The 11,653-nt window shown below is 49.2% G+C and overlaps 1 protein-coding gene across 2 annotated transcripts; it reads right to left on the reverse strand.

Annotated features, from left to right (window-relative positions):
* Positions 1 to 2,452: 2,452 nt before the first annotated feature.
* On the reverse strand, positions 2,453 to 11,598 carry ism2b (isthmin 2b). Of its 2 annotated transcripts, none has more exons than XM_086101072.1 (6): positions 10,570 to 11,598; positions 6,191 to 6,439; positions 5,180 to 5,501; positions 3,600 to 3,737; positions 3,443 to 3,511; positions 2,453 to 3,365 (listed from the first exon to the last, which is right to left on the reverse strand). In XM_086101072.1, exons 1-6 carry the CDS (start codon positions 10,678 to 10,680, stop codon positions 2,848 to 2,850), a joined length of 1,407 nt encoding a protein of 468 aa, XP_085957198.1. In that variant the 5' UTR covers positions 10,681 to 11,598; the 3' UTR covers positions 2,453 to 2,847. The 2 variants fall into 2 exon arrangements, with proteins under 2 accessions (XP_085957198.1, XP_085957197.1); XM_086101071.1 differs by having other exon boundaries at positions 3,600 to 3,740.
* Between the last annotated feature and the right edge of the window lie 55 nt (positions 11,599 to 11,653).

Here is an 11,653-nt window from a genome sequence, read left to right on the forward strand (position 1 = left end):
CGCCTAAGGAATGGGATAAATCCAAGACTGCATAATCCACAAGATTTAAGGTCCGCTGGTATTTTATGTGTGTGTGGGGGGGGGGGCAAATCCGGCAGGTAGACCGGCTCAAATACACACGAGCATTGATGCACTGTGTGTTTGGTTTGTTTGCAGGCAGTCTGCATGCAGGCATGGAGGTTATGGGTGGTGGGGGCGCTGGCTGGTTGTGTGTGTGTGTGTAGTTTTTTAAACAAGGCTACGCTGTGCGGCCTGCGGTACACCTCCAGGAAATCTCGTGTTGCTGCCAGCCATTCAAAGTAAACACATCTGTAGGCACCAAGCGGCCACCTTTGCTCCGCTCAATCATTTATTTATGTGCACTTTCACAAATCCTTGCGAAAGGAGTCACGCTACACCGATTCTGGTCACTTTGGCCGCCACCGCAGGTTGTTCTATAGTGTTAAACCTCTCCCTTCTTGGCTGACAAAAAGTCGTGCTTGCAAAAAAAAATGTCTTGCAACGTAATGTCGTGAGAAAAGGTGAGCTTGACACGAAACAAAAGGTTGCGGTGAATTGTCTTGTTTTCGCTGAGGCTGCAATGTGTTGAACATGTGTTTGGCTCGCCTCCCTCACGACGCTCGTCTGCAGTCGCCAACATCGGACCAACTAAGGCTTTCCCTCATGGAGTGGACAGAGAGGAAGTGATGGCCAACATTAGTGCGCGCCATTCCGCTAATTGTGTCCCACTTGCGCAACGCCATGTTGTCCTCCTCGCCGGGTGGGCATCACGAAGCCGGAGAATTAGAGCATCTCTTTGCCTAAGCTTATGGATTTCCATGAGCGTGACCTTGGAACATTAAATCTCAAAGGCGTTTAATCCTCAGCGAAAGCACAACACGACCGCCGTGATCAATGTTTGTACCACCGAACCACTTCACGGTTGAACTCTGGGCCAAAGAACCTTGACCCCGATGTACATGTTTATTGCATATAACGAATATTTGTGTGATTTTTGTGTGTGTGTGTGTGTGTGTGCATTGTAAGAGTTCCCCCGTGGTTTTATCGTTGTTAGCAGGTAGGACGCAGACCGAAGTTTTCCCACCACTAATCTAACTGCTTGAGACTTGATGTAGCCAAGTATGCGTTTACACGACGACTACTCGGTGAAAAAGACCGGGTTGAGTTATTTTTTCCAACGTATGTCAGGCAAAGAGCCCCATTAGTTCTCATCAAGGGATAGAGCGACGTACAAACCGCAGGGTCACAGATCATTAAGCGCGAACACCCCCACCCCTCCCCACAGAAGAGCCTGTTTCTTGAACTTTAGCATTTTCAAGTGCAGAAAGAAGCAATGGCGGCTAAAGCATGATCAATGCACTTTTATATATATATATATATATATATATATATTTCTTCAGCATCATTTCAACAACAACAAAAAGCATTGCAGTACAACACAAACACAGATGGATGAAGCAATGCAAAAGTTCTTCACTTTTTTTCCTTTTTTTTTTTTTGAATGGGGTGCCTTCATGTCAGTCCAACACATGCACCATGTTTGATAGCTTAAAAACAAAAAGAAACAGAGCGATCAGACAAATAAATACTGTACAAGACCATCGATGTCAAACTAGACTCAGAAACCACAAAAATGATCATGCTTTTGTCCATATTAACAACACTTGATCGGGCCATCTTTGCAATATCTGTTCCTCAATAAATCTTTTGCATTTCTATATACAGTACAGACCTTAAATAAAGTGCCTTCCATTTCAGATCAGTTCCTGAAGAAAAAAAAAAGGGGGATTTGGAGCCAGCATCCACAGAAGTAGATCAGATAGAAAGGAACATTGAGCAACCGAGGGTGTGAGTGTGTTTGAGCAGGAACAGGAACGGCCTTTCTGTCTGATCACCGCAATCGAGCGCACATCCGAACGAAAAGCGTCTTCTGATCTGGATGACCCACGCCTGATACCGCCGGCTTCTTACCGGGTCCAACTGTCGAGGTAAACGGATGGCTTTTTTTTTTCATGGCACTTACTTTTGGAGTCCCCCTGAGAACGTGGTCGAGCAAGGGTCGCCAACTCCGGTCCTCGCCGAGACCCATCCCTGCACGTTTTGGATGCCATCTTTTGAAATCAGGTGTGCTGGAGGAGAGGAAATATCTCAAACCTGCAGGCTGTGGGCCGTTCGAGGACTGGAATTGGTGACCCCTGCGGTAGAGACACAAACACAATCTAAGCTTGGGAGCTTCGTTTCATACACACGCAGCAGAGAGAGAGAGAGAGAGAGACGAAGGAGGTCGGATGTACACAGGCCCCAAACAGTGCTTTTCAACTCTTTGGCACCCACCTCATCTTTTTTTTTTTTCCTGGCTCTGAAAATAAATTGATCGCTGTGACAAAGTGGCTGAATCAAAAAAAAAAGAATAATAATCTGACCACCATTCACACAAGCACAGCTTTTGAGCTCAGCTCCAAGTGATTTTTAAAATAGGACTGTGGATTTGTGTGCGTATTTACTGTATATCGATATACGTACATACATACACGTCCACACTGTATGTATTGAATTAAGAGTGTAGCAGCATTGTCGTGAGTCAAACCAGTCTGTACGTCTTCGTCCCCTTGTGCCAAGACTACGCAGAGCACGATCAGGATCTTGTCGTCCTTCAACGCCATGACAGACGCTAGAAAGTGGACAACCGTGTATAAGGTGCTCCAATTTTCTTCCTTCAAAGGGAGCCTGTCGTGAGGAGATCGGGGAAGGTGTTCTCTTGGTAATACATGACAATGGTTATGCGGCATGCGTGGGACACACACTACATGATGTTTCAAGGTAGGCCGTCGTTTTGGCTGCGGTCCATCAGTACTCCCGGGCCTCCTCCAACTCATTCATGAAGACATCTTCGTGGGGGTTCTCCGGACACTCGAGGCCGTTATTGGGCGGCCGCACGGCATGGAAGCGGCTCCAGTCTCCCTTACACAGGATCCAAGGCAGCACGTCCACTTTGAAGTGCAGCTCCGGCGAGAACTCGGTGCTGATCAAGTCGGGCATGCCGGCGCCTTTGCCCCTGGTGATGAGGCGCCCGCGGTCGTCGTAGCAACAGTGCTGCGCCGCCAACGTGGACGAGTCGCCGGAGAGCGCCGAGCGGATGCAGCCGCGGGCCGAGGGCTTGTAGACGTCCAGGCGCTCCTTGGGGCCGCTGGCGTCGCGCCATCGGAACGTCCGCCCGCGAGAGTCGTCGTGGACGCTGACCACCGTGTACGCCGCCTCGGAGGGGAAGGAGCAGGGGCAGCTGGGCAGCTCCAGGAACACCTGGCGGAGGTACCTCTGAAGAAAGTCGCTCTTGCAGTTCAGCCACTTTTCACAGCTGTCCACATCTGCGAGCCGAGAGGACGCCGGTCACAATTGAAGAGACCAGCGATTGGGAACAAACGAGTATCGCCCACTAACTGACCCGTTCCAAAGGGCTCGGTGCCATTCTCCATGTCGAAAGGGAACGGCTCGACCACAGTGTTGACTTCACCTGCGGAGCAGAGAGAGAGCGCTTGCAGTCGAACGCGCGGAAATGTCACCATGTGCGCCATTTTTTTTATGCGGTGACGCGATCTCACCGGGACAAGGTTCCAGGTCGCACTTGGAGGCTTCCGTCAGAGTGCAAGAGTAGCCGCACGACTTGGTCCTCTTCCTCTCGCCAGGTCCGCACGTGACCGAACAAGGAGACCACGGAGTCCACTCGTCAGTCTCCTTCTCTGCTGGAGTCGCAAACAGAAACTCAGACCAACACTAGCCGTGCAAGCTCTGCCATACTGAGCGTTTGAGGTTTACGCGACATTATAATTGACACATTGACAGGAGCGAAGATGAGAGCGGCTTGGCGGTGGAAAACAGTCTATAAAAAGGATTTATGGAGACCGCCAACCCAAACATTTTCAAATTTTGTCTCGCGGTGAACTCGACGTGCACTTGAGCGGCGGAAGGCAGAACGCGTTCAAAGTTTCCAGGCCATTCCGTCGACGTGACCGTTTTCTCTTGATCTAACCTTTCCCATACCGAGCCAAATTCTTTTCGAGAGCCCCGAAGTGAAATTAGAGAGAGAAGCCGCGCCGCGGCTCTCCGCGTCGGCACCGCGTTTTCTTGTGGCGTTAATAACGCTGAAAACAAGCCGCTCTTGATTAAAGGCGAAGCGGGTGCGGAAATACCAGCTTGGGTGTAGCGTGCGTCCAATTTGACTTTGTGGGCGTCGCCACCTCGCCATGTGGCCGTACGGGAACGAGGTCTCAGGAGCGTCTTAATTATAGAAGAAGCTATGGCAGGCATCCTTGATTTATATGCGCTCTGTCTTTAGAAGTGACCACTTAATGGGCATTGTTGCTTCTGGCTGGCGCATTGTGTGTGTGTGTTGTCACAGCGAGCGAGATGTTTACAGGGCAAACATGTTTTTTGGGTACCTGCTTCAGCGGGATGCCACAACAACAAAATTCAAATCTTTCCCTGCTATTTGTGCGTTGGGACACTGCCCCCCCGCCCCCGAGGCAGGCAAATGGCTTGGCGCTTTTCGACGACGTACGCTTTTTGCCTCTCGTGACACTCGAGTACAGTATGTGTACGAGCTGACACAACATTTTCAGGCAAAACAGACGGGGGGGGGGGGGGGGGTAGCCGTAGAAGTTATGTGGAACCCAGCAGCCCCCCCCCCCTTTGGAAATTCTTGAACTGGCTCAAAAGGCTGAGCCGCGGAGGGCAGCGAGGGCCGTTCGGATGCTGGGGGAGCCCGTGGGGACCCGGGGAAGGATGAAAGGCCCATCGGAATGGCCCCTGTCAGTCTGCGTTCCCAATGCGCCCTCTAATTGTCCACAAGCAGAGGGCTGTTTTGTCTCTGAGAACAGTGGCTGCCTCACGCTGCCATTAGCGAGCGCATCGGAGGCTTCTTCAAAAGGCGACCATCGCGACCAGTGTCGACTTCAAAGCGGCCAGAAGCCGCAATGTTTGGATGGTCGAGCGCTCGTCCCGCCTCGCACGCCGACATTGTTTGCCGCTCTGGGACTGTTTGTCGCGCAGCCTTCCGAAAACCACTTTGCTTTTCGACACGGCTTGGCCGTCCGTTCCCATCATCGCTTCCTCTTTGTCCGAGTCCAAATTTCCAAAATATCGCCTTCATACGTTTCGTCTTGTCAAGAATGCAGACGCTCACCATAGTAAGTCTGTACCGGATCCCAGCCTTCGTTCCAGTAATTGCCCCAATCCCCACCGACACCGCTGAGAGAGGGCTCCTCGCTGCCGTAGAGAGCATAATCGTCCTCCTCTTCTTCACCGGTTTCCTCTAAGGTTGCTCGGCTGTTGCCGTCCTCGCCAGAGTCAGTGTAACTCCAGAAAAGAGGCCAGAAAAGCTTCTTCCCTCCCAGCCAGTCGACTGAGGAAGAGGGAGAGGAGGAAGAGGACGGTATCCAGTCGTTGTCCTTGGCCAGGTCCATCTCGACCTCCATCTGAGGGTCATCCACCACCTCAATGGTGACCTGCATCGAGACAGCATACACGACAAATCTAACGCACCTTCATCTGATTCGCTCAGTCATCGTGAAAATGTTAAGCAGAGTCATGAGACGGAAAGGCTTCCAAAATGGCTCGGGGGAGTCGATCCCGTTGAAGTCACCACATCATCCGCGCAGCCACTTCCTTGTTTTGCGCCGCTTTTCACAGTCTAGAATTTGAACTACCCGTGGCGCTAAGACCTCAAAGTTGCTTCGCCTCGACGCGTCATCAAGGAAGTTCAAGCGCATGAGTGACTGTTGAGCTTCACCTGTCACGGTGCCGTCACGAGAAATGAAGCGTCCCATGACGACATCGTCAGGCATCCCCCGCCGGCCTCGGATGCGCACAAGTCAGCCAGACGTGAGCGTTTAGGCACTTGAAATCATCCCCTCAAGGAGAGAATGTGAGCATTTGTTCCGAGCGACTACTTCTCATTACAGCTATGAGTCACCTTCGATGCGACGGTGCGGATGGAAAAGAGTCAGGGGGAAGTAACTTTTTGCTTCACGTTATTTGACAGTCAAGGATAAAACAGGACGAATGGCATTTGTGCCACTTCAACGACGTCCGCCTGTGCCACTTACGTTTCCAATTCCGCTGCTGTCGTGCTGCACGTCGACGCATTTTGGAAGCGTTCATCAGAAAGGCTCCGTCCGGAATCAACTGAACTCACCTGTATGTTGGGGTTTTGGGAGTTCAAATCAGCGTTCGCCAGGTCTGGGAAGTTCTTCAAATCCAGGATGAAGGGCTTGGTCTCCTCCTCGGGTTCTGGCTGAGGCAGGACGCCGACAGAGCGGTGCTGAGGGTGGCTCCACTTTCTCTGATGGCCGTGGGGCTCCGGCACACTTTGCACCTGGTTCTGCTTCTCCAAGGCATCGGGATCATACTGGATCCCGCCGCTGGGAAGCGGGTGGCTGTGACCCTGACGGAGCACAGAGAGAGGAAAAGCGCCCGATGTGTGAACAATTGTCAGCATTCAGGATTCATTTCAGTGGCTATGCCAAATATTAGCGAACGCTCTACATGATTGATCCTGTGTTGCGCTTTAGCCCCCCCCCCCCAAGGACGCGCTCACGACGTTGTCATGAAATGGGATTTTCATCCCGATGATCTGAATCCCGATGATTTCTTTTTCAGAAGCAATGTGAAAAATGCCAGTGCCGATTGCTCCTCAGAGACCCCGAGGCATCCGTCTCACCGGACAAGTGACTCAACGGCCTTCGTGTATTTCATTCTCTTTTTTTTTTTTTTTTTTCCCCATAACAGTCATGGCATGCAGGCCTCGGACAAAGAGGGGTCTGTGCCAGAACGATCCTCTTTTAGCTTTAATGAGAGGGCCTGGGAGGCGTGAGACCCCCGCGCTTGTGTATGTGCCCGCAGCTACGTCCGCCACTTATTTTAACCTTACCGGAAGAATGAGAGGACGAGAATAGAATCAATGTCAATCACAATTCCGCACCGATTCATTTGTGCTACATTGAAAAATAAAATGCCGGAGAACCGACGTATTGTACATTTGCCAGTAGATCACCCACCCCCCCCCCCCACACCCCCTTCCCCTGTTAATTTAGATCTGTGTCATTGTGAGCACACTAAACTGACTCAAACATATGAGGGGAGTGGAATTTGAAGATTGTACCAGTTTGTGGCCTACATAGGCCAGTGGTAGTTGGGGGGGGCTACGCAAAGTCTTAATGACCAAATGCACGATGATTTACCGTCATGGCATCCAGAACAGGTCGTACTTTCTACTCAGTGCCTGTGATTGTCCCATAAAGCGGTTCACGTGGAGGGTCAAATGCAAGCATTTGAACACAAAAAGCCTGTTTAGTGAACAATCTTGTCAAGCATGATGAATGGCACACGAACACAAGCCGCCCCCTCCACAAATTTGGCATCAAGGTTTATGGTCGTCATGCACATGTAGAACTACAAATTCGAATCAAATGTTTATCTCTCCCCCCCGCACCTTCCTTCATTTCAGTAATCTGATTTGCCAACTGAGCTCCCATTCTAATTTGAAGCAAACACATCAAATTCTATTTGATTCCAAGCAATTCTTATTGTCGTAAGGTTCTAAAAAAAAAACGTGAGGTGCTTCCTGCTCCTTTCTCATGCAATGGACTCATCCAGCTTCTAAACGTGAGTCAGGAGGAGAGTCGCAAAACAAACACGTCGGCGCATTGCGAGGAAATCAAAGCCAAATGCAGCAGAGAAGGTGAGAGAAAAACAAACAGCGTTTCTCCAGAACCACCAAAGGCTTCAACGATTTCACCGTGACACTAAACGTTACCGTCCGCAGCAAGAGCCACACACAAGCTCCTGCCAGTCGCAATAGCACCGCTCAAGTGTCAACTGTGGAGATAAACGGTGCAGATGAAGTGACACAAGTGACGCTTTTCATCATCAAGATGCATTCCAGCGATCAAAATGATAAACAATATTGATTCATGTTCTTCGCAATTACAGGATGACACATTTTTTACATCGCCAAGAAGGATTAAGGAGAAATTCCGGAAATGCACACTTCAGCTGATGATCAGTAATATTCAAAGAGGGGGGTCTCCGTCGCCGTGGGAATGGCCAATCAAAGCGACTCTTCTCCTTCCCATTCAATGTGATGCAGCCTTGACATGGCGGCTCAAGTTGCACATTAACCCAGCGGTTAAAAAAAAAATGTAGCTCCAAGTATTTGGACAAATCAAGACCTCCTTCAAGCAAACGCCTGGCACTCAGCAAATGAGTATCGAAATCCCTCTGGCCACTATTACTTAGCGGTTATTAACATTGCATCACTGTCAAAGCTGTCTACCGCACCCCTCTTATCTTCACACCTTTCACATCTACGGAGCCACATGCGAGTCTGCATGCTTTCACGTCTTGCTCATCCCATCCCGCTACACATCTGGATCCTGTGTTCTTTTACATTGTATATCATCCTCTTCCTCCCCCCTCGTCTTCTTTCCTCCTCCATTCTGATCAAAGGCACAAAGGCTGACGCCATGCGGTGTGTTTAACAGGAACGCCGTATGGATGCAGTCGGGGGGCCTCTGCCTGGCCTCAAGACAGCGTCTCGCCTCACCCAAACCTTGTTTGAGGGATTCAGGCAAAAGGTGGCAAAACTACTCTCACTTTCCGAATATGAGTCAAAGCACAGATAGTTGTGTCAAAAGGTGTTAGGAATGGATTGAGAAATAAGACACCTCAGCTTGAATGGACGCTCGCAGTATTAAACGGTAACGCAGACAAACGAAGAAGAGTTTTATACAACAACTGAAAGTGACTCAGTGACTCTGTGCTATATTCTTGTGGGCGTTGTTACATTGTCTACATGTGTTGCTGCACCACGTGTTTTCAATTATTTGCTAGTTGTGTATTTGTTTCTTAAAGCGTGATACCAGTGCCGCATAGATGCTATTTGTAAGCCCGTCTATTTTATGTGTTAGCATTAAGCTAGCTGACTTAAAGGCAAAGTTATGTGGTTGTTTTGAATGCACAATATATTTAAATGTATTTGTCATTGTTTGGTGTTTAGTTTGACAGGGAAAAAAAACTAACTGGGAGTGGCGTTAAAGAGTTTGAAGTCTTTTTTGGGGGTGGGGGGTGGATTCTGACTTTGTGTTAAGTTCCTAGAAATGTATTTGAAGACACACTCAGGTCAGAGAAAGGAAATGAAGATGGGATGAGTCCAGCAAACGTTGAGGTGAGGGATAAAATTGGAACCTCGAAGCGTGTGGAGAAGGTGAGCAGCGAGGCAGCTTTGATTTATGTGCATGCACATATCAAAGGGCTCTGTACTTGGCTCTTTCCAAACCATTACCGAAGAACAATAAACCATTGCCCCGCCCCCTTTGATCGCAATAGGGCAAAAAGTGAAAACAAACGGATGGCAGAATCAGGGCAAGGTCGTAGAGGTCAGGATGGGAAAACAGACAAGGCCAACAGATCTCAATAATCGACTCAACACGCCTCCTCTTGTGTTATTTGGGAGGAGCGGAAAGAGGAGGGGGGGGGAGACCCCAAAACAGGAAATTCCACATTAACACACACCAAAAAAAAAAAAGGCAAACGTAAACAATCGGATGAATGACACTTGACCCGAATTGCAGTGCGACAGATTCAGAGGGGTCGCCTTATTCTGGTTACATAAGCATATCGTTACTGGGCTCCCACTTTACTCGGCTTGCCCTCCTCCTCCTCCTCTTTCCTCTACTAATCTCTCCATCCAGCATTTAGGGACACACACCCCGTTGGGTCAGACTGAAGATACAACTGCAGCCTTTTTTGGGGGGGGGCAGTGGGGGCAACAGAGCATCCATGGGAGGCCACACAAGAAGGAGCGTCAACTGAACCCTGACACAAACACACTTTGATCCAAAGAGCTCCACGTGCGACAAAAGCGCTCGGCAATGCGGCGCTGAGCAGTTAAAATTGATGTGTTTGTACGCGTGCAAGAAAAAACGATGTACACATTTAGAGTTGAGCGAAGGCAAACTTTGCTGTACATGCTACGAGAGCTGGAATATTGGCGGGAGTCAGTGGACCGTGAAGGAATCTCTCAGCGGAGCTAATTTTATACATTTGATCTTTTTGCCTGTTCAAAACAAAAAAACGGAACAAATATCGGCATACTCCGTTTTATTCTAAAGTGAAGTCATGCGCCAGATGAATGAAGAAACACAGTAGAAAGATGAATATCACTTGTAACAAAATGTGGAGGTATTATTTGCGACAAATAATAATAATAATTTATTTACAGTAGTTCTGCCACGAACAGGAAGAAAAATTAAATGAGACACGATTGGCTCTAATGAACCTATTTATGAATTCATGATTGGATTTTAAAAAAAAGTTTTCATTTCTACTCAAAAACATGACATTATCAATTGACAGTACAGAAAAAGCGCCGGTCCATAACATGCCAGGAAATAGGCCAAAATGTGATGGATGGAGAGAGAAATATATCGATAGATATAAAAATAAACTGCTGCCGGGACGTTTTCGAGGGAATTTCGAGGACTTAAGACAACTTCCAGAAAGTGTCAAGCGTACCTTGTGAGCAGCATTCCTGTGTCTGCTTGGGAATCCCGTGGCCAAGCTCAGCAGCAGCATGGACAACATGACGAGCGACATCTGAACTCTCCTCACGACCTCCTGACGCATCTTCTTGGCGGACAAGGTTCTTGTGAAAACGTCCCCCGCCCCCGCCAAAAGTATTCAGAGGTCCTTTTTTTTTCTTTCTGTGGCTAAACTCGACGTGCGTTCACCGTCTGCCAATCGCCGCGTCGGCGTGCTGACAACTTGGAAGATAAGCGGAGTTTCGGGCGAGCCAAAAGTGCGGCGTTTAATGAAGATGCGCACGCGTGTTGCCCATATGTGTCACCGGCTGCAGCTCAACGCCTCTCTGCCCCATAAAACCACGCGGCTTTGGCACGGCTTTTAAGTAGGAGCACAAAGGAGCCAGATCACCTCACGCAGAAATCTCCCCGTCCGCACCGGCGACCGCTTATTCGACTACTTTAAACCGTGAGTCACTCCGACGTGGGTGGGTGGCTTGTTTTCTTCCGACGCACGGACATCTGGAGCTCGGGGTTTGCGGCGCGTCTACGCAAACTGTCTGACGCGTGAATCCACGACGCCGTCGACGTTCATCCGCTGGAGCGCTTCGAGTCGGTATGAGCGCGCGTGCGTGGGCGCGCGCGCCGCTCAGCCATCCGATGTCGCTCAACGTGCCTTCTGACGCACGCGGTTTACTGGGCCGAAACTCTGGAAGTAGGGGGGGTGGGATGCTCATTACCAACAGTTGTGCGTGTGTGTGGTGGGAAGTAACGAATGACGATAACTTTGTCGCTCAAGTAGATTGCGTTCTTTAAGTCTATTTCTCTTTTTTTTTTTAAACAGCTTTCTGTACTTTTTGTTTTCGGATGGCTTTTTAAAATGGATTTTTACATGTACTAAATTTTTCCCCACTACTTTGTCAAAATAGACCAGTGCTGCCTAAGTTACCTCGAAAAGAGTAACTTTGTAACTAATTTTGAAGGCGAGTTACTATTTGGGACGCCATTTCCATCTTGAACACGCAAACGTCTCGACTTCCTTCATTGGTATGTACACCAGTGGCGGAACTAGACTTTTA

This window comes from Hippocampus guttulatus, chromosome 20, assembly GCF_054856545.1.
Source record: "Hippocampus guttulatus isolate MCC_2025c chromosome 20, RoL_Hgut_1.0, whole genome shotgun sequence".
NCBI lineage: Eukaryota > Metazoa > Chordata > Actinopteri > Syngnathiformes > Syngnathidae > Hippocampus > Hippocampus guttulatus.